Genomic DNA, 24,130 nt, shown 5'->3' on the forward strand with positions numbered 1-24,130 from the left:
TATATGGTTTTATATTAAAAATATGCAATTAAGCATAAATGATATTATATATATATATATATAATGGTTACAAAATTTATTTTTTATCCACAAAATTTTTATTAAACCATATAAAGTGAATATATGGTTTGCCAAAAATGGTTACAAAATTTATTATATATATATATATATATATATATATATATATATATATATATATATATATATTGGGTGTTCCATTTACAACACTTTTTATACAACATTTTATACAATACCCCTTGAAAATATGAATTAAGCATTGATTCCTTGTAGATATGATCTTCACACCATGGAGATCATCTCTACAAAAATTCAGCTCATTTGAAAACTCCTAACGATGAGAAAAATTGCTCTCAACCTATGAATTTTTATCAACGGTCCGAAAATATCAATTTTGTAACCATTTTTTGGCAAACTTAGAAATGTTCAAAGGACTCGATTTTTTATGGAGGTCATATCTATGGTGAGAACATCTTATCCACAAAAAATTAGCCCTTAAAACATCTTGAAAGGTCCGGTGGGGGGTATTGTATAAAACGTTGTATAAAAATTGTTGTAAACAGAACCATATATATATATATATATATATGTCACTCAAGGTGGGCTGCTATTACTAAGGCAGAGAATATGTCGGGTACATGTCCGATATGGCCATACCCCCAAACCCAAGTTTAATTTTTTTTTATCATACTATACCTGAACCTGGAATCGATAATGTATCACTAAAAAATATGAAAATTTACCCAAAATCGAACCCGACAAACCCTAACCCGAACACAAAAAAAGTATAGAAATGGACTCGAACTCGACCTATTCGAACTGTCGGGTTTGGGTCATACCCGACCCGATTCCCTGCCCTACTCTACTACTATTTTATTATTTTTATTTTGTGGGTAAACTATATATTATTATATGTTTTTTTTTAGGAAAGTTGGGGTGGGCTGCAACCCCTAGGCTGGCAAATAGGTCAAGTAAGAACTGATACCCGATCTGGTCCGAACCAATAAGAGCGGGCTCTAGTATATGTAGTTAGCATTTTGGACTGGTTCTGGGTCTTGAAAATCAAAACCAGACTCTTATCGGATTGGTTTTGGTTTAAGTATGTGTCGAATGGTTATGGGCCAATCCAATTGAAATTTTGACTAGATTTTTTTATGTTGTTCACCATCATAAAAAATAATAAACAAGAGTTGATATAGTTCAAGAATGTAAGCTCTTGTAATAGCTTCTAATTAAGATGATTAAGTAATGAAACTTTTATTCTTTAATTAATGTATTGTGCCTTTTGGATCTATGTACCTTGTTTATATATAGTAAAAAAAAACTATATTTATATATTTGAAATTAGGATCCAATTACGAAAGACCACTTTCATCCGGCCTAAATTGAGGTTATTGGTTCGAAACGGATTGGATCTGAAATAAAAAACACACACACACATAGTCTTTCTCTAAAAAGTAGCTACTCAAGTTAATTTAAAATAAATACGTAAGTAAATTTTGTCTACAAAATGAATTTAAACATAATCTTTTGTGGTTATGATACACTTATCATAAATATCATCTCCACAAGATTTCAGCTCATTTGGAAACCTCTAATATAGATAGAATTTGTTGTCATATTTAAAAAGAAATCTAACGGTCTATAAATGTTGAGTTTATGTAATCATTTTTTGCCAATGTTAGAAGTTTCTAAATGAACTGAAATTTTGTGGAGATGATCTTTATGGTGAGTATATTATATTCACAAAAAATTATGGTTGAATTTAATTTCTAGGTGAAATTGTATTTGCGCACTTATTTTAAGTTAACTTAAGTAGCTATTTTTTAGAGAATAACTGCATATATATCAATTCGGGTTTGGTTCTCTAACTCAAATATCCATTCAAGGTTTGGATTGTTGAAAAGCAGAACTTGGATTTTCATATATCTAGACCGATCCAACCCATTGCCAGCTCCCTGGATCTGCTTCTTTTGTTCATTTATTTTTTTTCTTTAAGCTTCCAATGGTAAGAAAATTTCAGTCACACTTTGCGATAATATTAAAAACAATTTTCGTTGAGAAATGATTTTCCATTTTTTTGCTTTCAATGGAAAAAAATGATTGGTACAAGAAGTGAAATGTCTGAGCCCGGGTCCCCACACTTCATGATAATTTTTTTTTTGAGTCTTAATAATCTCTCCTCGCCAAGTAGCGCACATGATTGTAAAATGTTAGATACTTAGATAGGATCTAAAAACAAAAACACAACTATCATTTTGTTTGGTTGTGACGTGGCTTTGCTATGACAAGAGAGAACCAACAAAATTTCAGGAAAGATTACAATCAAAATGACACTTCAGCCCTTGTCTTCTTCGCCTTCATCTCCTCAACTCTCAACCTTGGTATAAAAATTAATAATAAAAAAAACTCTTAATCTTTATGCGTGTTACAAATTTAAGCAAACTTTCGACCCCACCTACGTGGCAAACGTCTATTAGTAGGGGTCTCTATTTTATTCATTTAATCAACAGGGATAAAGCCCAATTCGCAATATCATGGATCAATGTCTGGGCGAATTAACTTCGTGTGTAATGCAATTTGAACCTTAGCCACATGGCTTGCCACTAATGTACGTTGATTTATATCCAAATTTATTTCTTATCAAAGAAATAGTTATCGGTTAATGGTTATCTTTCTATCACAATTACTCAAGATACAAGATTACTTGAGCTACAATGACTATCTACTCTACCTCTATATAAATATCAAACTATTTTTCATAAGGAACTACGTGGAAACTTGATCCCTAGATAATAGATCTTGGAGTGCGTGGCGACCATTATTTGGTTCGGTTTCATCTCCCCAACATCAAATTCCTCTTTTCTTAGTGCGTTTTTATCATTGCTCGTTGTGTTGAAGCGGTTTATTGCGAAACATAATTGGCTGGCCGTCGTGGGGATCTTAGAATTCATTATCACGTGAAACAATCAAGATGGTAAGCACAAAAGCGGACCAAATAGTCGACATATTCCTCCCCGCTAATAATACTTCATGAACCCGCGAAAAATTTAAATCGGCCAATGCAAGAACCGTTGAACAATCAAGTTGATCCTAGTGGTAGGATCAATTCTCAACATCCGATCAGAAGCGGTCAACCGCCACCGCGCCATCGCATCGAAAAGGCCAGACATTACAAACCGCAGGCACCAACCCTAACGACCTTTGCAACAAGAAAACCGACAAGTCGGTAATCCTCCATGCGGTCCCGCGATGCGTCCATGTCGATCCTTCGGTTGACATGGATATGGGCGTGGACATTACTCTCCGCCAACTAACGGAAAGGGTGATAGTAGCGACCAATTCACCCCTAATACGGTTGGCGGGGAGTTACGACGAGTCAAAAATTTAAATAGGAACTTGAGAAGGAAGCCGACAAAAGCAAGGCAAAGGCGGTGGGCGATGTTGCAAATTCAACAACATCAAGGCGACCACGAAGGGACTTGAGCCATTCCGGTGTATGGGACCGCCTTTAACGATCCACTTCGTCGTCACCGAACGTGCTATTTCTCAAAACCAATCAACCCGATTAATGCGACAGGAGTAATGACTCTATTACCCGTACTTATGGGGAGAATCGGATTGGCAGGGATAACTACTACCCTAGACATGTCTGATCTCAAAGGGAAGATTTACCTCTGAGAAGCAATTTCAGGGAAGACCGCCATCCTAGATATGTCCGACATGACTGGGAAGGCGGGCATCCCAGACAAGAGCAATAAAACATGGAGAAGTGGTATAATTATTCTAACCACCCGGCCAAGAGTGACTACCGGCCTAGATAGGCTGGTTACAAGGATAGACAAAGACAATCACCGGTCGGAGCTGATCATGCGTACCGCCAAAGATCTCTAACTCCAATAAGAGATAATGGAAGGTATCCTCCTCCACATGGGCACGACCGGGGGCGTCCAGTTGTTCGAGCCAATACTTTAACTCTGACAGAACAACAATTGAAAGAGTTGATTGCAAAAGAACTTAACGATAAAGAGTCAAGGGATGTAAGAATGAAAAACTTGACAGTCAATGATGGAGTACTTGACAAGTTTTCGCTCGACATTCAAGAAGCTTGCCACCATCCCGGCTTCAAACAACCCGATTTTGAACTTTATGATGAGTCGGAAGGAGATCATGGCTTGCATGTTCTATCGTTCAAAAATAAGTTGGTGTTATGGGGTGGAGATGATTCGCTCATATGTAAGCTCTTTCCATCGACTCTAAAGGGAGAAGCATTCTGTTTGGTTTAGTGAGTTGCCTTCAAGATCAATTCACCAATTCAATGAACTTGAAAATCGGTTTGTTAATCGTTTCCGACACAATTGCAAGGCGCCAAAGGATGTCGACTCACTTCGAACATCAAGTAACAGCGTGGCGAAGTTATGTACTTTTGTTACTAGGTTCAGAAGGCGGCAGCAGATGTTCGAAGTTTACGATGGGATGCTTCTTTTAAGCCTTTAAAGAAGCATTATATTATGAAAGAGATAGAAGTTAAATTTCATTGTGAGAGATCTTTACCACTCTCTAATTAAAGATGTCCCTAAAACTTCGGTCACGATCGTATGTTAGAATTTGAACAACACACATCCGATCGAGGAGAACCTATCGACAAAAGCAGCAAGAGATAAAGATATTCGGAGTAAAGATTTTTCTGACAGCAAGAATTTTAAGCCGAAGCAAGGACAGTCAGATCAACAACAGAACGATGGAAAGAATGACAATCAGAAGCAAGCTATTAAGTCAATTTCAATCGTGATGGAAAGACTCTACCTAAGCTAAAACTGACCCCGCTCAATACCAAGTACTCTGTTATATATGAGAAGTTGAAAAGTGGGAATCTTCTTTCCCCGCCTTATCCACTTTCTAAAGATACCAAAGGGACAAGGGACAAAGCTTTGCGGTGTAAATTCCATAATGACTATGGCCATGAGACAGAACTTTGTCGCTCTCTCCGGGGTCGGATTCAGAAATTAGAAGAAAAAGGACTTTTAAACGAATATCTTACGAAAAATTCTCAACAGGCAGTTGCTGCAACTTATGAGCATGTCATTAATGTTTCCCATTCTCATGTTGAGTCACTTTCCAAAAGTCAGAGTAAGAATCAAAAGCGTTTGAAAGTTAGTTATGTTGGTGAGTTTAACCGTATCAACAAAGTCGATTTTGTCAAAGGAATCGGACCGAAACTTCGAAGAAGAGCCCTCCGATTCAGCGATGATGATCTCCTTGGTGTATATCCCCTCACTATGACGCAGTTATAATTTCGTGTCTATAGGTGCTTCTCGTGTTCAACGGGTAATGATAGACACGGGGGCCACTTCCGGCGTCATTTTCAGTGGATGTTATTCTTAGATGCAACTTCTCGAGGGTATGATCATTCGTAGAAGACAATCCTATCATCGGTTTTGATGGGACAACATCTTCAGCGGTTGGAAGAATTACCTTACCAATCAAATTAATGAACAAAGAAGTTGAGCTCGATTTCTTATTGATGGTTTGTCGATCCCACTATAAACTTAATTTTGGATGAGATTAGATACATTCCATGGGGTTGTAGTCTCCACATTTCATCGGTGTGTCAAGTTCCCATTCTCCGGGCATATTTGCAAGGTTCAGTAGTGACGGTGTATCTACCCATTCCTGTCATGACAAAGCAATGGATGACTATAAAAAATCTGAAGTTTGAGGTAATACGATCCTTGCAAGTGCCATGCCCAAGTTACAGTTACCAAGCGGCGTGCCCTCCATCTATAATATTGAGTCTCATGTGCAAGGGCCGCCTACAGTGGATTGACTTTTGGAAGTGCAAGTAGGAGATTCAGCAGAAGAAACCACTTTTATTTCCGCTGAACTTTCGAGCGTAGAACAAAAAGAGTTGGTTTCCCTGTTACAGCGAAATAAGCGTATCTTCGCTTGGAAAATTGAGGAAATGCCGAGAATAGACCCTTCTATTGCCTGTTATAAACTTGACATTGATCCAAGTTTCAGGCCAATTCGCCAAAAACCAAGAAAAATGGCACCTGATCGGAAGCTCAAAGTTAAAGAGGAGATTGATAAGCTACTTGCGGTTAACTTTATCCGACGAGTTACTTACCCAAAATGGGCTTGCTAATGTCGCCGCGATTGCTAAAAAAGAACGGACAAATCAGAATTTGTATTGACTTTACAAACCTTAACGCAGCTTGTCCGATTCATCCGTATCCATTGCCACGAATTTCCGAACTAGTGGATGCCACTTCGGGATTCCAACGCCTATTTTTCATGGATGCTTCTTTAGGGTACTACCAGATCTCTTTGAATGTGGATGACCAAGAGTTCACCGCTTTCATTACCGACCAAGGCATTTTCTGCTACACTGTTATGCCTTTTGGTCTGAAAAATGCCGGTGCAACCTACCAAAAGCTTGTCAATACAATTTTTCCGATCTGGGATAATAATGGAGGCTTATATTGATGATATAGTCGTTAAATCGAAGCTTCGGTAATCATCTTTCCGATCTTCAACTTGTTTTGATAGGCTTAACAAGTATAACATGAGACTCAATCCCGCCAAATGTTCTTTTGGCCTCTCTTCGAAAATTTTTGGGATACCTCATGACTCGTAGAGGTATTGAGGCTAATCCTCGATCGATACGTGCGTTATTGATATGCCATCACCAAAAAAAGAAGGAAATTCAACGACTTACCGGGTCGGCTTGCCGCTCTTCATAGATTTATTTCTAAATATTCCGATCGTTGTCATCCCTTCTTCCGGACTTTAAAGGGGGGCAACTTGGAACATTGATTGTGAGATGGCATTGCAACAACCGAAGAAATACTTGGTGGAGTCCTCCTATATTGACAAGTCCTTCAACGGGTCAACCGATTGGCATGTACCTAGCAGCTACAACTCAAGCCGTTAGTCTTCGTTCTTTTTTCGTCGATGATGATAGAACCGTCTTTTTATCGAAGACATTAACCGAAGCCGAAGTCTCGTTATTCAAAGATGGAAAAATGGCACTTGCATTGGTTCATGCCGCTTTCGTCGGTTAAAACCATACTTTCGGGGAGGTTGGTCGAGTTTATATCGAAAGTATCCCTTTACGCAAGATTTTTCATCATAATGCGGGAATCAAGCAGATTAGCCGAATGGGGAAATTATCTTAGTGCATATAGCATTGTCTTTGAAAGTCGTGCTCGCTGAAAAGGACATGCTCTAGCTTCTTTGATAGCTGATTTTCGATTGATGATTCTCTTATTATTGATGATTTTTGCGCCAAGAAGAATCTATGGAAGACATTCGCCACCAATAACCGGGGGCGACGAAGACCAACTTGCAAACGCAATTCCTAATCCCATTGACCTATGGATTGTTTATTCAGATAACTCCCATAATAAATCTGGGTCTGGAATTGGATGCGTTTTTGTTAAACCCCGGAGAGAAGATTGAGAAATGCGTGCGACTTGGCTTTATTTGCTTCAAATAACGGCCGAAAGTATGAGGCTGCCATTTGTGTCTTGATAATTGACTTTGAAACGGGGGCGAAAGCTCGGTTATACACGGATTCTTGCCTTGTGGCCAATCAATCGGTTTGGCGGGTCTTTTGAAGCAAAGAGATGACCGTATGGCGGCTTATCTTGGTTTGATATATAGCCTTGCTCGACAATTTGATAGCATCTCTATCACTCAAAGACCCGAAATGACATACGTCATCTGATTCATTGGCTTATCTCTCCGCCGTTAGAAGTTTAAAAAGTCAAGACACATCACCGTGGAGTTCCGAAAGAGCGAAACATTGACTTTACCAAAAAAGAATTGCATGACTTGTATGTACATGAAAGCAATTACTTGTTTTTTGCTTATGCGAAACAACAAAAAATATGACCCATAATATAATCGCACCAATCATGACTCGAGGCGAAAAAGGGAGATGGAAAATTCACAACATGACCATACTTTGGATCTTCCATTAGAATCTATAGATCCATTGGTTCCTCCTGAATTCGCTCCCAAACAGATAGTGAGTTGGTACATGAAGGAGATGATAGTCCCGAAGTTCGATATGATACTATCGAGCCGATGATGATCTCCGATCTTAAGATTGGCGTCTTCCTTATATCCACTACTTGCAAGTTTCTTCACTTCCGCCCGGAACCAAAACTCATTTGAAAGAATCAAACGCGATGCATGAAAGTTTTTTGTGATATCTGTTACTGACGGAAGTTTGCACTTATATCGCAAATGCTCGGACTTAAACCCTATGTTGCGATGCCTCTCAAAACAGGAAGGACTTCAAGTTTTGGAAGAGATTCACTCCGGCTTATGCGGAAGCCACTCCAAGGGGCGAAGTTTAGCTCATAAGGCTATGACACAGGGCTATTGGTGGCCAGAGATGCAAAAGGATGCAAAACATATATCTGAGAGGTGTGAGCCATTCCAAAAGCACGATAATATAAGTAAACTACCTGTTATTGAGTTGCATCCCATGCTTAGCCCATGGCCATTTGCCAAATGGGGCTTAGACATTATTGGCCCTTTACCTAAAGCTCCAGGTAGTATACGATTCCTTCTTGTGGCAACCGATTATTTTACCAAATGGGTAGAAGCAAAGGCTTTGGTCCAAATCCATGCTTCCAACGTCAAAATGTTTTTATGGAGAAATATTGTTTGTCGTTTTGGCATCCCTACGACACTTGTATCAGATAATGGTAAACAATTTGATGCTGAAGAAATTCGTCAGTTCTGTGCTAATTTGAAGATACGGCATAACTTCTCCGCACCTTATCATCCGCAAGCTAATGGGCAGGCCGAAGCCACCAATAAGGTGATTTTGGCCAACCTAAAGAGGCGTTTGACTGGCGCCAAAGGAAATTGGGTCAAGGAGTTACCAGCTGTCTTGTGGGCTTATAGGACAACGCCAAAATATTCAACTGCATTATCACCTTTTAACCTTGCATATGGTGCTAAAGCAGTCTTACCTACAGAACTGATTTCCAGTACATCTCGGTCGATTCTTTGTTGAAACAGTTCCAATGACACTACTTTGGCTCGGTCAAAAGCTCTTATTGATGAGGGTTAAGCTCGAGGGACTACAACAGCTTATTAAGTATCAAGCTGACATGAAACGGAACTACGACAAGAAGATCCGTCCTAAGTCTTTTGCTCCTAAAGACTGGGTTCTCTGTAGAAACCCAAAGCTTATAGAATCAGGAAAGTTTGGAGAAAATTGGAAAGGACCCTACATCATAGATCGTTCAGCATCTAAGGGGTCATATTTCTTCCGTACTATTTCTAGAAGGATGATAGAGAAGCCATGGAATGCTTACCACCTTCGGAAGTTTTACCGTTAGGAAATTTTTTGCATTTTTACATTACTCCATCAATAATGAATCTATCCATCTATGTAGTTCGTTCTATTTTATCCATCAATAAAGGCATTCAACTTCCATTCTCGTAGTTTGGTTGTCATTTTACATTACTATATTTTTCCGTAAATTTACTTTCAACAATGTCATTCATTAACGTTCATTCTATGGAGGTCATTCATATTATGCCTTTTTCGGTCCAAGTAAGTCGCATTCATGCCTACTTGACGGAAATCCGAGTTAATAAGATGGTTATTCTTGCTCGGAACAATTATTACAATACTCCCACAATACAATATCCGTGCTAATTCCACTACTAAGGCAATGTCGTTGTGTTTTAGTTTGTTCCTAGTGCACGGGTGACGACTTTGAACCTATGACAACTCCAACAGTTGTCAGGCCTTGCTTCACGTTCGGTACAAATATTTTAACACCTGAATAGCTAGGTTCATTGAGGACGATCATGTCCCCTTTGCCTTTCAATAACTTTCTCCAATGGTTTTATATTGGGAGGTTTTTCTCTCTACATGGGAGCGTCTCGTTCTTTTACATTCATAAATCAACAACACTAAGTTTTATATAGGTATGTTATCTGACATCATAATGATATTCAATTGCCAACACATACTTTATTTTTATTTTCATAAAAAGAATTTTTAGCTTTATGGTATTACATAATCGCAATCACATGATCATTGGTTTGGGAAAATTCAATGGTTCCTTCCCAACTTTTTGCATATACAACTCGTACAAATCTTTGTAATTCATCTTCTCACGTTCTAGTTCATCTCCGTTTCTATTAAAGTCTCTGTCAATTGTCTTACGGACGATTCATAGTGTGCCATTTGCACGTGATCTTGGCCGAGCCGCTCGTTTAAATCTGTCATTCGCTTGTTATTTTTCTCTACCTCTTTTTGCGCACGTTTAAGTTTCTGATCTTTGGTCGCCACGAGTGACTTCAATTCTATCACATCTGCTTTTAAGTGTTTGTGTTCCTCCATTATCTCACAGGCTTTACCAAATTCTTCGTACGATCTCTCCTCTGCTTCTTTCGTCCATTTCGGTTAAGTTTTTGTTTTCGTCTTCTAACTCTCGATGGTTCCGCTTTTAACGCTTTGTTTGCCTCTTCCAATTTTTGGTTGAGTATCTTCACTTTCTCTATCTCTTCTAAGGCATTGACTTCATTCGGAACGATATTTTTCTTCGTGACTTTTTCATGAATTTCTTTGGCTCGTACTACCGCCGTTTTAACCTGCGGCAAAAAATATTTGATTTCATCATCTTTCAGACTTAAACACAAGTTTGCAATAACTGATAAAAATAATACTATCATACCTGGTTTATACTATCGAAAATCATTGACATGGCTCTGTCATATTCTCCGATGTTCTCCGTATTCTAGTTACATTTTTGATATTTTTCGAGCCCTTCCATTGGCGTAATCCCGGGCGATCCTTTCACTTCGTCTTCCAAACTTGAACATCTTTGCTTCATCTGCCATTTTCATCGGTTTAGTGTTGGACACAAATTTCTTTACCGTCCTAACGCAATAGTAAAAATCAACGGTCAACTTACTGTTAACAGATTCTGTGGTTTTCCTCCATGAGTAGTATTACCCCTGACAGTACTTGCCAGTGGTTGTTGGATTCTTTGCTCCTGCATTTTGCTTTGCCGTTTATTTTCTTTCACCGACTTTGTAGTTCTTCGCTGCACTATTTTTTGTAAATATCATTGTTTCGTTCTTTTTCCAACCATTTTTTTCCTGTATATACCAAAACATAGCGAGATATTACATCTCTCTACACTTTTACATATCTATGTTTTCTACGGTACATACCTTTTCCTCTTTGTGTTGAGAATGTATTATTTTTCGTCTGGGCTGTTTTGTGAGTTGTAGTCTCGTCCCTCGAGGCATCATACATTGTGACGTTGGTTGTCTCTCGTAGTCTCCGTTCGCCCGTTTTCTTGTGGAACATTTTCTTTTGTACAATTCGCTATTTGTATTTGGCAAGCTCAACACTAATTCTCGCTGTGTTAATTCCGTTCCATCTTCTTTTTCACTATCGCTATCGCTGCCAAATATTGCATTTCTGAGACTTTTATTCTTCTTCGCCATTTCACTATGTGTTTCCATGGACCTATCGGGCATTTGTTCGATACCCCCATAGTGTCGGAAATCAACAATATATCAAAGTAGCTCAAATCTACCAATCTTTCATCAAAGCATTCATGAAATAAGAAACGAAGGTTGTTTTCTACTTCTTTGTCCAATTTAATATCTGGTAGTGTACTCGCGTTTTCTGTTAGACACAAAAATAACTCGTGTTAGTCAATAGTTTACTCATAGTACAATTTTCAATAATTATGTTTTGGCTTACCTCGAAATTTGTTCGGCACTTTAAACTCTGTCGGATTCCACTTCCCTCGCAAGCGGTACAAAAATCTATCCCATTCGGTGTATACTTTTGGGAACCCTTTAAAACTTCTCTTTGAATCCTTGAATTCAATTTCAAATTTTATGTACCCTTTCGTCAGTTTGGCTTTTGATCGTATCAACGCGAAGATTTCTTGAGCCCCGAACCTTCTGTTAAATTCATTTTGTAAACGGTGCGCTCTCGTAAAGATTAGCCAAAATTATATTGGCAGTTGTCCCGGTGCTATTTGCCACCACTCCAATAATTGTGTAATTTTTTTGCTCAACGGAATTGCATTCCTACAATTTAATTGTGTGTAAGCCATTACTACTTCATCTTCTTCGACTTTCGTTTCAAATTCGTACACTTCATCCATCTCAAATTTCTCGAGTCCTAGTATTTTCTGTATTTCCTTAAGTGACCATCAACGGTTCATTGTAATCGCCAGATCGTCACCTTCTTTCCACCTCACCAAGTCTACGATCGTCATCGAGTTTTCTTCTCGAGTGTTTTTTTGCCCGTATAGTACGGTAGTTCTACCTGAAAAAAAGAAAATAAAACCGGGTCAGATAGGTCAAAAATCGGGTCAGAAAGCTCAAAAACCGGGTTCACTGGGCCAGATTAAAGAAGCGCAGGTATGGTGCCCCTCTTTTACTGGCGCTGCACCATATCATGTTCTTTGTTTCCGTTTTTCAAATACAGGTGCCATCACTATCGTTTGCACCACTTTTTCTTTCTCACCAGCTCATGTCCGAAATCGATCCATACACCAACACCACCAGTGTTATGTCATCTCCACATGATCCGTACAATGATTCCTGAGAAAGGAGTTCAACAGTTCAACGCCCATGCAAAAAAAAATAAGTAAATAAAAACCAGCGATATCCTCTCGAAAGGATGCTTTGACGGGTGATATCCTCGAATCCAAGCCCATGAGAGGTCTTCCATGGGAAAAAAGCCCGACATGGTCTTCCAACAAAAAGTAATGAAACTACCTATATCATCTATAGCTCAAAGCCGGACGGCTTCGTACAACATCGTCAGATGTTATAGCGGCTTCCATGTTCACTTCTCCTGTGATCTGTACATGACTAAGAAAGTATGTATAGATAAACAGCAAAAACAATACTAACCTTTTCTTCGTCTCACGCAACTTTTCTTCAGCGAAACTAACGCCGGCACAGTACGGAAACTCACTGTAACAATAGTTTAGTATTGTTGTGAACACGGTGGTGTTTACTTTTGTTTTTTTATCGTTTCTCAGTGCTAGATCATGACTTCTCTCTAAGATTTGTGCTAAGCATGGATTTCTCTCTGTTATCTGTTTATATATTCTTTCCTTTTTTAACGATCTTGAGCTGGTCCCATATTTCAGTCCATGTGTAATTATATTAGTCAAACCGACTTAATGTGCAAGACTTGATGATAAGCAATATCCAATCCGGATTTAATTTTGGAGTCCTAGTTTCTGTGGTATTTTTCGTGCACATCTTCTCGTTATTTCGGACAAATTTCGAATTCCAATTATTTCGTTCACAGTCATTCGCGAATTTTTCTCAACAGTTTTCAACGGTCTAATCCAAGTCTCGCTATTCCACTAGCACGCATTGTCGAATTCAAATTTCGTATTATTACGAGACGCGTTCGGTACAGTTTTCGCCAATCGAGTTTTTTTTTGCAATTTTATTTTATCTGTTCATTTTCAGCTATCTTTTATGTAACTACGTCATTGCGTCCCGTATACGTTAATTTGACATTTTTTCGTTTCCGATAATTCATGAATTTTTCCCGATTGTCCATTTTTCTTATCGTTTACGTTCACACGACACTTTGTTATACACTCCGCTTACTCTTTTATTATTTTACGTTTTCCGTGATTTATCTTCTCTTCTTTGCCATGTGAACTTTGTTAAGCGACGAAAAAGAGGGGATGTTTCGACCCCCACCTACGTGGCAAACGTTCATTAGTAGGGATCTCTATTTTATTAATTTAATCAACAGGTCTAAAGCCCAATTCGCAATATCATGGATCAATGTACATGCCCATTAACTCATGTGTGTAAGGCTGAACCTTAGCCACATGGCTTGCCACTAATGTACGTTGATTTATGTCCATATTCATTTCTTATCAAAGAGATAGTTATCGGTTGACGGTTATCTTCTATCACAATTACTCAAGATACAAGATTACTTGAGCTACAAAGGACTCTCTACTCTACCTCTATAAATATCAAACTATTTTTCATAAGGAACTACGTGGAAACTTGATCCCTAGATAATAGATCTTGGGGTACGTAGCAGCCATTATTTGGTTAAGTTTCATCTCCCTAACATCAAATTCCTCTGTTTCTTAGTGCGTTCTTTATCATTGCTCTCGTTGTGTTGAAGCAGTTTATTGCGAAACACAAACTAACACCCATAAATCAATCGTGAGAATTTTGCAATGTTGGATAACTAGTGGAATTACTGTCTTTAATGTTCAACAATGAACACCCGCTCATATATGACATTTCTCGATAAACAAAGTGTGATAATTGCAAAAATCATATATTGCATTTCCAAAATTTTTGATTATAGGAATAACTGTGAAAATTATAAAATCTATTAGTTCCATCAAACAAATTAACGAAACACTGTTGCTGTGATAATTTCATATTGAATGCTCACATGAGTTTGATAGCATGGTGAAAAAAACATTATCAATAAACTCAATACTGGGAAGAAGATGAGCATGATTTTACTTTTGTTTTTGATCTCCATTTAAGGGCTCTTGTCAAGTGCGCTCTCAATTGAGGAGAGATTAATCTCTCCCTGTCATTTTTTTTTTTGCTTTCATTGGAAAAAAAAATTGATTAGTTAGAAATGTCTGAGCCCGGGTTCGAACCGGGGACCTCTAGTGTGTGAGACTAGCGTGATAACCGACTACACCACCCAGACTTACTTGATATGATTATTCCGTGTTTAAAACTAGTTCTTGATTTGCTAACACCCTTGCATAATTTACCTTCTTTAGATGGACTCTAATTTGTGGTCAACTAGATTTACAAATAAACATTGGTATCATCTCATTATATAGTACGGTAAGAACTTGGCCTAGGGTCAGTTAGCAACTTAGCATACCAATGTGACCAAAGCTAACGCTCATGAGTTTATCAAAGTGGTGTATATAAAAGAAGCCAAATTACTGAGGGAACTAGGAGAAGATTGTGGGGGATTTCAAGGGTTGATAGGTTACTCTGCAAGGAAATCGAAGAAAAAAACAACAAGGTTGATGCTAAAAACAAAAGGACAAAAGGAGGAATTATGAGGTTGAAAAAAGAAGAGAGAGAGAAACAAAAAATAAAAATAAAAGGTATAGTAGTTGTGGTAGTATAGTAAGTAGGGGTGCAGATTGAGGAGATGATTTGATTTGATGTAAAGCTGGTTTTGAGATGATGCTCTATCTCAAAATCTGAGCATTGACGCGTCACCATCTTAGCACGTCAATATTATTTTGATTGTGATGGAAGGAATTTGACATGTGGAAGGAAGAGATTGATGGATGGATGATGTTTGCATGCATGGGTAAGTAATGATTTCATTTGTTGAAAACTACAGCAGATTTTAACTAATTTTGTAGATCCTACCTACTAAAGTACTAACCCTACTTTTTTTGTGTTAAAAAGTTCTAAACATCACAACTTCACCCTATATTTTGTTTTTTTGTTTCTTGATAATTTATTTATTTCTTTTTAGCTTTAGAGATTAAAGTCTCGGAGAATAGGATCACCTAGAAAATTGACTACTACATTTTATTCTCCTTCACTTAGTGATTAGACCTAGGGTCAACGGTTTAGTTTCTAGTTGCTGCGTCTATTTAATTGGAAATTTGATATGGAGAAGTCCTTGACATGAACAATGTTTTCGGATGATAGTTTTCAGAAAATTTACATTCGGGTGACAAAATTGTTGTCTCGTACTCTCAAGTCAATTTGGCAGAATGGAATCAGGAAAATAGTTTGGGGGTGCAGTAGCTATTTCGAAAAACAATAGGGGGCATTCACCCAAAACACGCATTAGTAGGGGCAAAAATCCTTGTAGTTATTGAAATTTTTCATAAAATAAAAGCAAATGATCGATAGAGTAGTAGAGTGGCGCATTGAGTGTTTGGATCTAAATTGAAGTCCAAGTGTGTGGATAGGGGATACTACTACTTGCGCCCATGTCAAGTTGCATACAAAATTACAAAGTTGAAGTTACGCCGGCTCTACCACAACCTAATACTCTAGATTTTGTCACAAACCGCGACTTAGTATTAAGTTGGTTGCGTAAACATGTATAAAATGACCAAAATTAGTGTACTCATGGCAGATATTTTACAAAACTTCGTCAGGTACTAGTAATCGTGTGTTGGAATTTGGGGATCAACATAATTAACTCGATACATTTGTTGAAGTTTTAAGATTTCAGAAGAAACTAACGTTTATGGAGTATGGATACGAGTATATAACTGTATACAAATAAATAACTAAGATGGGGATGCCCAAGTGCAATGATTAAAGATTTTGGAGCATTGCCCATGTAACATATTCTCCAGTTCCCATCAATATAACATTCTATATTCAAGGCTGACACCTAAATAACAAAATCAATAGCACCTTTTGCAATACCGATTTTGTGAATGCAACCACCTTTCACAGAATTCAATCCATAGCACAAAACAATGTCAACCTGCATAATAACTAGGTGTATGAGAATGAGAGGGACTAAGCAGCAAGTAGTGGTTTTGTAAAATTTAAAGCAGAAGGACAGCACAATCAACAACGAATAAACAAGGCAAAAGAGCAAAACCCAAGAGAGACTTAAGAGAAGAGAAAATAATGCATATACAAAAGATGGTGGTAGAAACGAAAGGACAGAAAAGGAAGGGCAAAAAAAAAGGATGGTGTGGATTTACCTTGTCTCTGTCAAGTCTTGATTACTTAATCTTGTACTGTAAATGACAGAAGAGATTTGAAACAGCCTTATTGATCTTTAGAACAAATCTCTTTTTAAATTTTTCCTATTTATTTTTTTTTCTTTCTCTCTCATGAAACTACCTTCTGTTCCCCTCTTTCATTTTCTTCACTGACAGAGAAATACCTGCACACTTCCTCACACACGCACGCATACTCAATACCAGAACCCCACACACTCCTACATCTCTTTCTATCAATCTCTCTCCAATGGATATGATAAGGGCTGCAGTTGCAGAACCCAAAAGCAGAGAAAACAGACCAAGGACAGAAACACAGATGCAGCTGCTGCTGCAGCAGATTTTACAGCCAGATCATACCTTATGATTTCAACTTCCTCTCTGTCACTTGATTCATCAAATCCATTTGAAACCCATATAACACAGCATTAGGCAACCCCAAGAACCAACTCACTCTCCTTCTATATCACTCATCAAATCACTCACTTGTGTCCATCAGTGTGTTGGGAGTGAGTTTCATATGGACTTGATGTTCAAATGAGTTGATATCTTCTATCTTCCTTGTCCTGCTTGTTTGGTTATGTTCTACTGTTTTTAGTGTTTTTCATAAAGGGTGTCTATACTCGATCTCTTCAAACTTGAAAACGTCAAGTATTTTCATTTGATCTTAAACATCAGTTTCTTCACTGGGTATTCCTTAGAAACATCTCTAGTCCCTTCTTTTAGTCTCCTTAAACTTGAAACCCCAGTTCAGTTATTTCATCATTTTAACTATAACTCTTCTGCATTACCCATGGAGAACTTCACCTTCAACCTCTTCGACAACAATGAAGCTCACCTTCCACCTGGTTTTCGCTTCCATCCAACTGATGAAGAGCTCATAACTTCTTATCTCATCAAGAAGGTTCTTGACAGCAGTTTCACTTGTAGAGCCATAGCTGAAGTTGATCTTAACAAGTGTGAACCATGGGAACTTCCTGGTATACTTCTTATATTCACTCATAACTTATTAAAGTAAAGTCTTGCTCTTTATGTCTCTTAAAGTTCAAAAACCTGTTTTCTTTTAACTTGAAACTATTTGTTACAGAGAAAGCAAAGATGGGTGAGAAAGAATGGTACTTCTTTAGCTTAAGGGATAGGAAGTATCCAACTGGTCTGAGAACAAATAGGGCAACTGAAGCTGGCTACTGGAAAGCAACTGGAAAAGATAGAGAGATTTACAGTTCAAGGACTTGTGCACTTGTGGGCATGAAGAAGACTTTGGTTTTCTATAGAGGAAGAGCTCCAAAGGGTGAGAAGAGCAACTGGGTCATGCATGAATATCGTCTTGAAGGCAAACTGTCTTACCATTATCTCTCGAGGACTTCCAAGGTTTCTCTCTCTCTGGACTTGTTTATGATTCTTCAAAAGCTACCTTATTTTAAGCTTTTTTTAGGTACTGTAAAAACACTCATGAACTGATACTTTATCTTCTTCTCTTTCTATCTCCCTTGGTGAAACTTGGGTCTGTATTAGAAAACTAGTACTTTATTAGTATCTGTAAAAGGAATTATCTTGTTTGATTTATTTGCAGCAAGCAAGTTTTGTCTCTTCTTAGATTTTTGAGAAGTTCATCTATTTTTATGCAAATGATCAGTGGTTTTAGTCTATAGAAAGAGACCACAGCTAAGTTTTGGGAAGTTTATATCTCCACTTGATTATCATTGCTGTCCAGGACTCCAGGTGCCGATACTGTTTTTGTCATCATGTTATCAACAAGAGTTGCCTACATCTGATTCTTTGAAATGGTCTATGGATTAGATTCTTAATCTTGGACTCTTTTCTAAATATATTATTTTCATGTGAAATGTGATAAAATGTGCTTTCTGTATGAGTCAAATGTTATGTCCTGAACTTGGTAATACTAATGGACTATGAAGTATCAACATTGGTATCGAGTTAAAGAAAAATAAACTAACCTTGTGATATCATATGCACATTGCTAGGAGCCTAGGAGTGATGAAGTACCTACATCTTTCATGTCTTAATGGTACATTTTTCGTAGCCTGTTATAGTTTAGATACTTGACAGTTGCTGCTTAGCTATGAGCTTTTCAGTTCATAAACTTGTGATTAGAGTTGCCTGGCTACATCAATAAAAGGGCATTTTTAAGGTTTAAAATTTGTTTTGTTCATTATATAGTTAATAACAAATTCATTTGTAATGACTGTATGTAGGATGAGTGGGTCATCTCAAGGGTTTTTCGGAAGAGTGGAGGAATCATAACTGGTGGTTCTAGTGGTGGTGGGAGCAAGAAATCTCGTCTAGGAAGTGTAACCAATTTGTTCCCAGACGTTGGATCTCCACCATCAACATCACTTCCACCACTGTTAGATTCATCTCCCTACACTGGTCCCACAACAGTTGATAGTTGCTCTTATGATAGCAAGACTTCAAGGGAGCACGTGCCCTGTTTCTCCACAGCCGCTGCTGCTGCACCAACTTTTAATCAACAGCAACACTCATTTAATCTTGGTGCACCCTCAAATTCCATCATTAATGGTGATGCATCTATGCAATTTGGAAGAAATGATGGAATGTCAGGGTTTCCAAGTTTAAGGTCATTGCAGGAGAATCTTCAGTTTCCTATGTTTTTCTCTGGGGTTGCACCATTGCAGTCTATTTCAGGCTCTGATGAAGTGGGGATGTGCAGCTCTGGGAATAATTGGATGGGTCAGGAACATCCAAGGGTGCAGAAGAACCGGATGAATGTTGTACCCACTGAACTTGATTGCATGTGGACTTACTGACTTATCGAGGGTGAAACTTCTTCATTTTGGCGGTCCGAGGGTGTTGTTGGAAGATGTTTGTTTTTAAATTTTTATTGCTTTAAAGGTTATGAACTTATTAGGTAGCTATGGTTATGTTTCTAATAGTTTAATCTGGGAGGTTTGTGTGTTGTAGAAGTAGTTTGTCGTTGGATTATGTTTTATGGTTTCATGATGTTTCAAGACTGCCACCACTAATATAGCAGTACCTACGTCTTATTGTCTCGTCCTACAGTCCTACTTGCCTTGTTTTTGGATATGCCAATCTTGCATTCTTGTTTGTTAGAGTATGTTAATATTAGAGCATCTCTAGTTGGTAGTAAATTTTAAATTTGAAGAAATATGTCGGAATTTGTCGAGATTTTATCTCTAGGTGGTAGTATCTTTGTTTACAAAATTGGCAATTTGGATGCGGATGCAGAGCGATATTGGTAATGTTCATTGCAAATGTCGTTTTATTTTTATTTATTTTTTTATTTTATTTTATTTTATTTATTTAGTTTGACCAGCACCACGCGCCAGTAATATTATTGCGTACCACTACTAATGTTTTTTTTTACATTTTCAATTTGGTGCGAAAGTGGAAATGTTGCGTGAGTTTTTTTTTCAACTTAGGGGCGACATTGGTAATGTTGCGTGACAGTATGAATATCGCGCAAGATAGCTATATTCCAAATTTGTGAATGAAATTTGCGATCATTTAGAGTTGGTCAAAATTTGCGACCAGTTTCTTCATTCACATTCTTCAAATATAAAGAGTATGCTACCACCACTTAGAGATGCTCTTCGATAGCAAAGTTTGAAAAGAAAATGACAATCTATCCCAAACAACTACAAGCTAGTCATAGGGGCCAAACAGTACAAATTAAGAGTTTTAGGGGGTGTTTGTATCCTATTTATTTATTGTTTAGTGAAAAAATAGTTTTTTGAAAAAATAAATGTATTTGGTCTCTATTTAAAAAAAAAAAAAAAAATTTATCCAAAAAACATTTTTGGTCTCAAAAACTAGTTTTATGATAATTAGATAAAATTTGTTTTTCAAGTTAAAAAACTATTTTTCTTTGAAGGAAGCATTTTTGGGACTTAAGGCAAATGAATTGTTGATGTTTAGACTTTAGTATTTTATGTCATGATATGCCGACATATATCAAAAAATGTAGTGTGAAATCTAATTTGATAAAATAGTTTTTAAAAAAAATTATAACCAAATATGTTTATTCAAAAACTGTTTTTAAAATAAATATTTTTTCATAAAAATACATTTTTTTTAAAATAAGACCCAAACACCCACTTATTATTCAAAATTACCAACTAAAAGGGAGATTTCCATTGGAAAAGTTATCACCGGTGTCTATATTTTGCTCATAATTCAAGTTCCACCTCCTCAAGGCCCAAACTGTACGGAAAAGTATGTAGGTCTGGGCAAAACTTGGAAGGGGTAGAAATCCGTGAAGGTATGATACTTTGATAAAAGAATTAAATCGGTGAATAAGTGTCAATATTATCAAAGTTGTTGATGTACTGGTTAAATGATTTCCGATATTATGACTTATGAGCATAGTTTGTGATTCGAACGAAAACTCCGAAACTCCGGAATTTCGGTTTTCCAAAAAATCGGAATTTCAAATATAGTATCAAAATCATTGAAATTCCAAAAAAATTTGAAATTCCGAATATAATAGGATCGAAATTTATTGGATTTCGGTTTTTGAATTTATCGGAATTCCAAAATTCGAAATCCCGAACTATGATTATGAGTTACATATAGTTTGATTTATCCGGATATTTAAGTCATGCCCATGATATATAAGAGTGTAAGACAGCTAATTTGGTAAAAGAGATTCACATTCACAGAACATTTTGGGAACTGACTCTAAGTAGTCCTAACTCCTAAGTTCAGCCTAAGAAGTTTGTGTCAAGTTACAGCTAGAGTGCTAGACTCATCACCCAAGTACCCAACCCCAAGGTCTAATTTTATGGATCCGGCCAAACAGTCCGTCCCTTTAGATTTCTCTAATATTTGAGTTGCAGACAGATAACAGATTGCATATTTGCATGACAAGTCTATTAAGGTGATGACCGATGATAGTGTGTGTACCCAGATGGGAAGATGGATCAGTGAAACCTGGTACAGTAAAGCCTAAAACGATGTAAAAGTAAGAAAAGCCTAAGATGATGTAAAAGGGTGATTTACAAAAATTTTGGAACTGACTCTAACAAGTAGTGCTAATAAGTTCGTGGTGTAGAGTATAGACTATAGACCCGAGTTCAAAAACTTTGGAAGTTAATGGGGTCTTGAAATATTCTGACTGCGACAATAATTAGCATTAGGTTTTTTCATACTTTCATCTTTTATTCCCTTCGATCAAAATTTGTGGATCCAAGTTGTCCTTCCCTTATTCTGAGTTGCAGACTCTTCATATTTGCACACTCTTTCCTCAACAAGTTTAAGGTGATGATGTCTGTATGTATATCAACTCCCAAGATGGATCATGAAACCTGGGACAATAAATCTTAAAGTGATGTAAAAATAAGAAAAACATGTAAAGACGGCTATGAATGTACAGGACGACACCATAAAGTTTTACTTTGACGATTGCATGTTTCAACTTTGTCAGCAGAAATTTAGTTGGTGAAAAGTGAACTAATAATATGAGTAATCTAATCAAATGACATTGAGTTTTTTCAGACATATTAAATGCTGTCAAGGTGTTTGGTATGCAATCGTATGATATGCAATCAAGTCTGAAGTTAAACTTTCATTTGTTTGTGCTGCTGACATGATTTGGGGAGTAACTCTTGCTTTTGTAATAGTACTTCCATAACATAAATAAAGCAACTGAAGGTTAGTAAAACTTTTGTCAATCAAACACTATTTTGTGTTTTTGTAAACACATGGCATCACATTGATATGTTTTCAATGGTCCAAAATTTTACAGAGTTTTATCAAAATATTGCTGAAATAGGTTCAACTTTTTTGGTCAATTAGGTAGCATGGTGTATGTGAATTAACGAATAAAATCTAATGAATGCTTTTTTCAAGGGAATGGTTGAAATGTCATCTTCATTGCATATTTTTGTAATGACTTAAGCAGTTCATCCCAAATTTGGTACGGCGCGGAGCTGATGAACACTAAACACAAACAGAACTAAGGATACATTGTGCATGAAAGGAGAAATCTTCAGCCCATACAAATCTTTTAGCTAATTTCAATTTATATGAAAATTTCATCCTTTCCACAAATATAAACTGTTAGGGAAGGTGGAATTGAAACATTTGAAAATATATCCTGTTTAGATTTTCATGTAAATGAATAATTCTCTTTACAAAATCAATGACTAGTTCCGTCAAATCGAGTCTGTAGACCAAAATAACTAAGTGACCGAGTCAAAGCAAGTCGAATCCAACGACTTTTAAATCATTACATATTGAAAACAATGTTTTGAAAACCGAAGTAATTGAACCGATTTTTTTATTAAAACAGTTCAATTATGTTCAACCATGGTTTGATTCGGTCGGACTGATTGATGTTTATTTAGTAAATTTTTTAATAATTACAATAGTAAAATAAATAAATATATGTTTTAATTCAATATTAATTAGTATATATATATCAAAACAAATTTTTATACAAGAAACACATAGTAGCATATTGGTTTAGAGTTTAGACTATTTGGTTTAGGTGCTAGGTTCAACTCTCCATATTATCAATTTAAAAAAAAAAAAATAATAATAATAATAAATAAAGATGATCCTAATGATCCGATTAGAGCTGAACTGGTTCGCTGGTTCAACTCAAATTATATCTAACCCGAACTAAAAATTTACCAGTTTCAGTTGGACCCAATTCAATCACGATGCAATGGAGCACGCAATAGCATATCGGATATCGGAACCAAACGAGACAATGTAATTTGTCTTGGAATCCACATAATAACATGAATTTCATAGAATATGCATGATGCTTCCTAAAAAGGGCATCTCCTTGGCATTTATTATCCAATGCTTGAAGCCTTGAAGGGTTCTATATTCATGAAAGATTGGCTTAAACTTTATATGCAGAAACTTGGCTACTCTAATAGATTGCTAGATTTGTGCATCACAACAGATATGCCATCAAATAGCTACCGATATAGTGTACAGTACAAAATAATTACAATCATTACATTCCACATGTTTGCGGAAGTGTTATGCCACTTGGCAGTACCCCTTTGCATGGACAATTGGACACCATGTACTGCCCCCATAGGTAGCTACAGTGACAGTAATCTCATGATTATCGAGAGGACAAAGTGGGCCCCCAAGGCCCAAGTTAACATCGCACAGCCACACAGGTGATCAACAAACATGTCTAGTGTTTTTGGCAATGGAACTGCAATCATCAGTTGTGCTAATTAGAGTGTGGGTACGGTTTGTGCATGGAAATCGTATAGCACGCGTTGTGTATGCTTTGATGCAAGTTTATGACTTGGGGTGTTTACGGGCTCTTGTTTTGCTACTAGTAGGATTATGGTACGTGAAGCAAAAAGGAAGTATGTTCTTGCAACAGAGTATTACTT

General features: G+C 37.1%; 1 protein-coding gene and 1 non-coding gene across 2 annotated transcripts; one reads left to right on the forward strand and one right to left on the reverse strand.

The window, feature by feature from the left end:
* Positions 1 to 14,672: 14,672 nt before the first annotated feature.
* TRNAV-CAC (transfer RNA valine (anticodon CAC)) lies at positions 14,673 to 14,746 on the reverse strand. The gene has a single exon. It is a non-coding gene; the product is annotated as a tRNA-Val (tRNA).
* Positions 14,747 to 16,514: 1,768 nt separating this feature from the next.
* LOC147505290 (protein CUP-SHAPED COTYLEDON 2-like) lies at positions 16,515 to 19,795 on the forward strand. The gene is made up of 3 exons (XM_086557867.1): positions 16,515 to 17,743; positions 17,851 to 18,134; positions 18,980 to 19,795. The coding sequence occupies exons 1-3, from the start codon at positions 17,557 to 17,559 to the stop codon at positions 19,550 to 19,552; spliced, it is 1,044 nt and encodes a 347-aa protein (XP_086413993.1). The 5' UTR covers positions 16,515 to 17,556; the 3' UTR covers positions 19,553 to 19,795.
* Positions 19,796 to 24,130: the final 4,335 nt, after the last annotated feature.

The sequence above is a fragment of the Coptis chinensis genome, chromosome 4 (assembly GCF_015680905.1).
Source record: "Coptis chinensis isolate HL-2020 chromosome 4, ASM1568090v1, whole genome shotgun sequence".
Classification (NCBI taxonomy): Eukaryota; Viridiplantae; Streptophyta; class Magnoliopsida; order Ranunculales; family Ranunculaceae; genus Coptis; species Coptis chinensis.

What these genes read in the sequence shown, in the direction of transcription:
- LOC147505290 (XM_086557867.1), top strand. Translation starts at nt 17,557, where the DNA reads ATGGAGAACTTCACCTTCAACCTCTTCGACAACAATGAAGCTCACCTT. An exon ending in TGAACCATGGGAACTTCCTG is followed by an intron (nt 17,744 to 17,850) that starts GTATACTTCTTA and finishes TATTTGTTACAG; the next exon opens with AGAAAGCAAAGATGGGTGAG. An exon ending in ATCTCTCGAGGACTTCCAAG is followed by an intron (nt 18,135 to 18,979) that starts GTTTCTCTCTCT and finishes GACTGTATGTAG; the next exon opens with GATGAGTGGGTCATCTCAAG.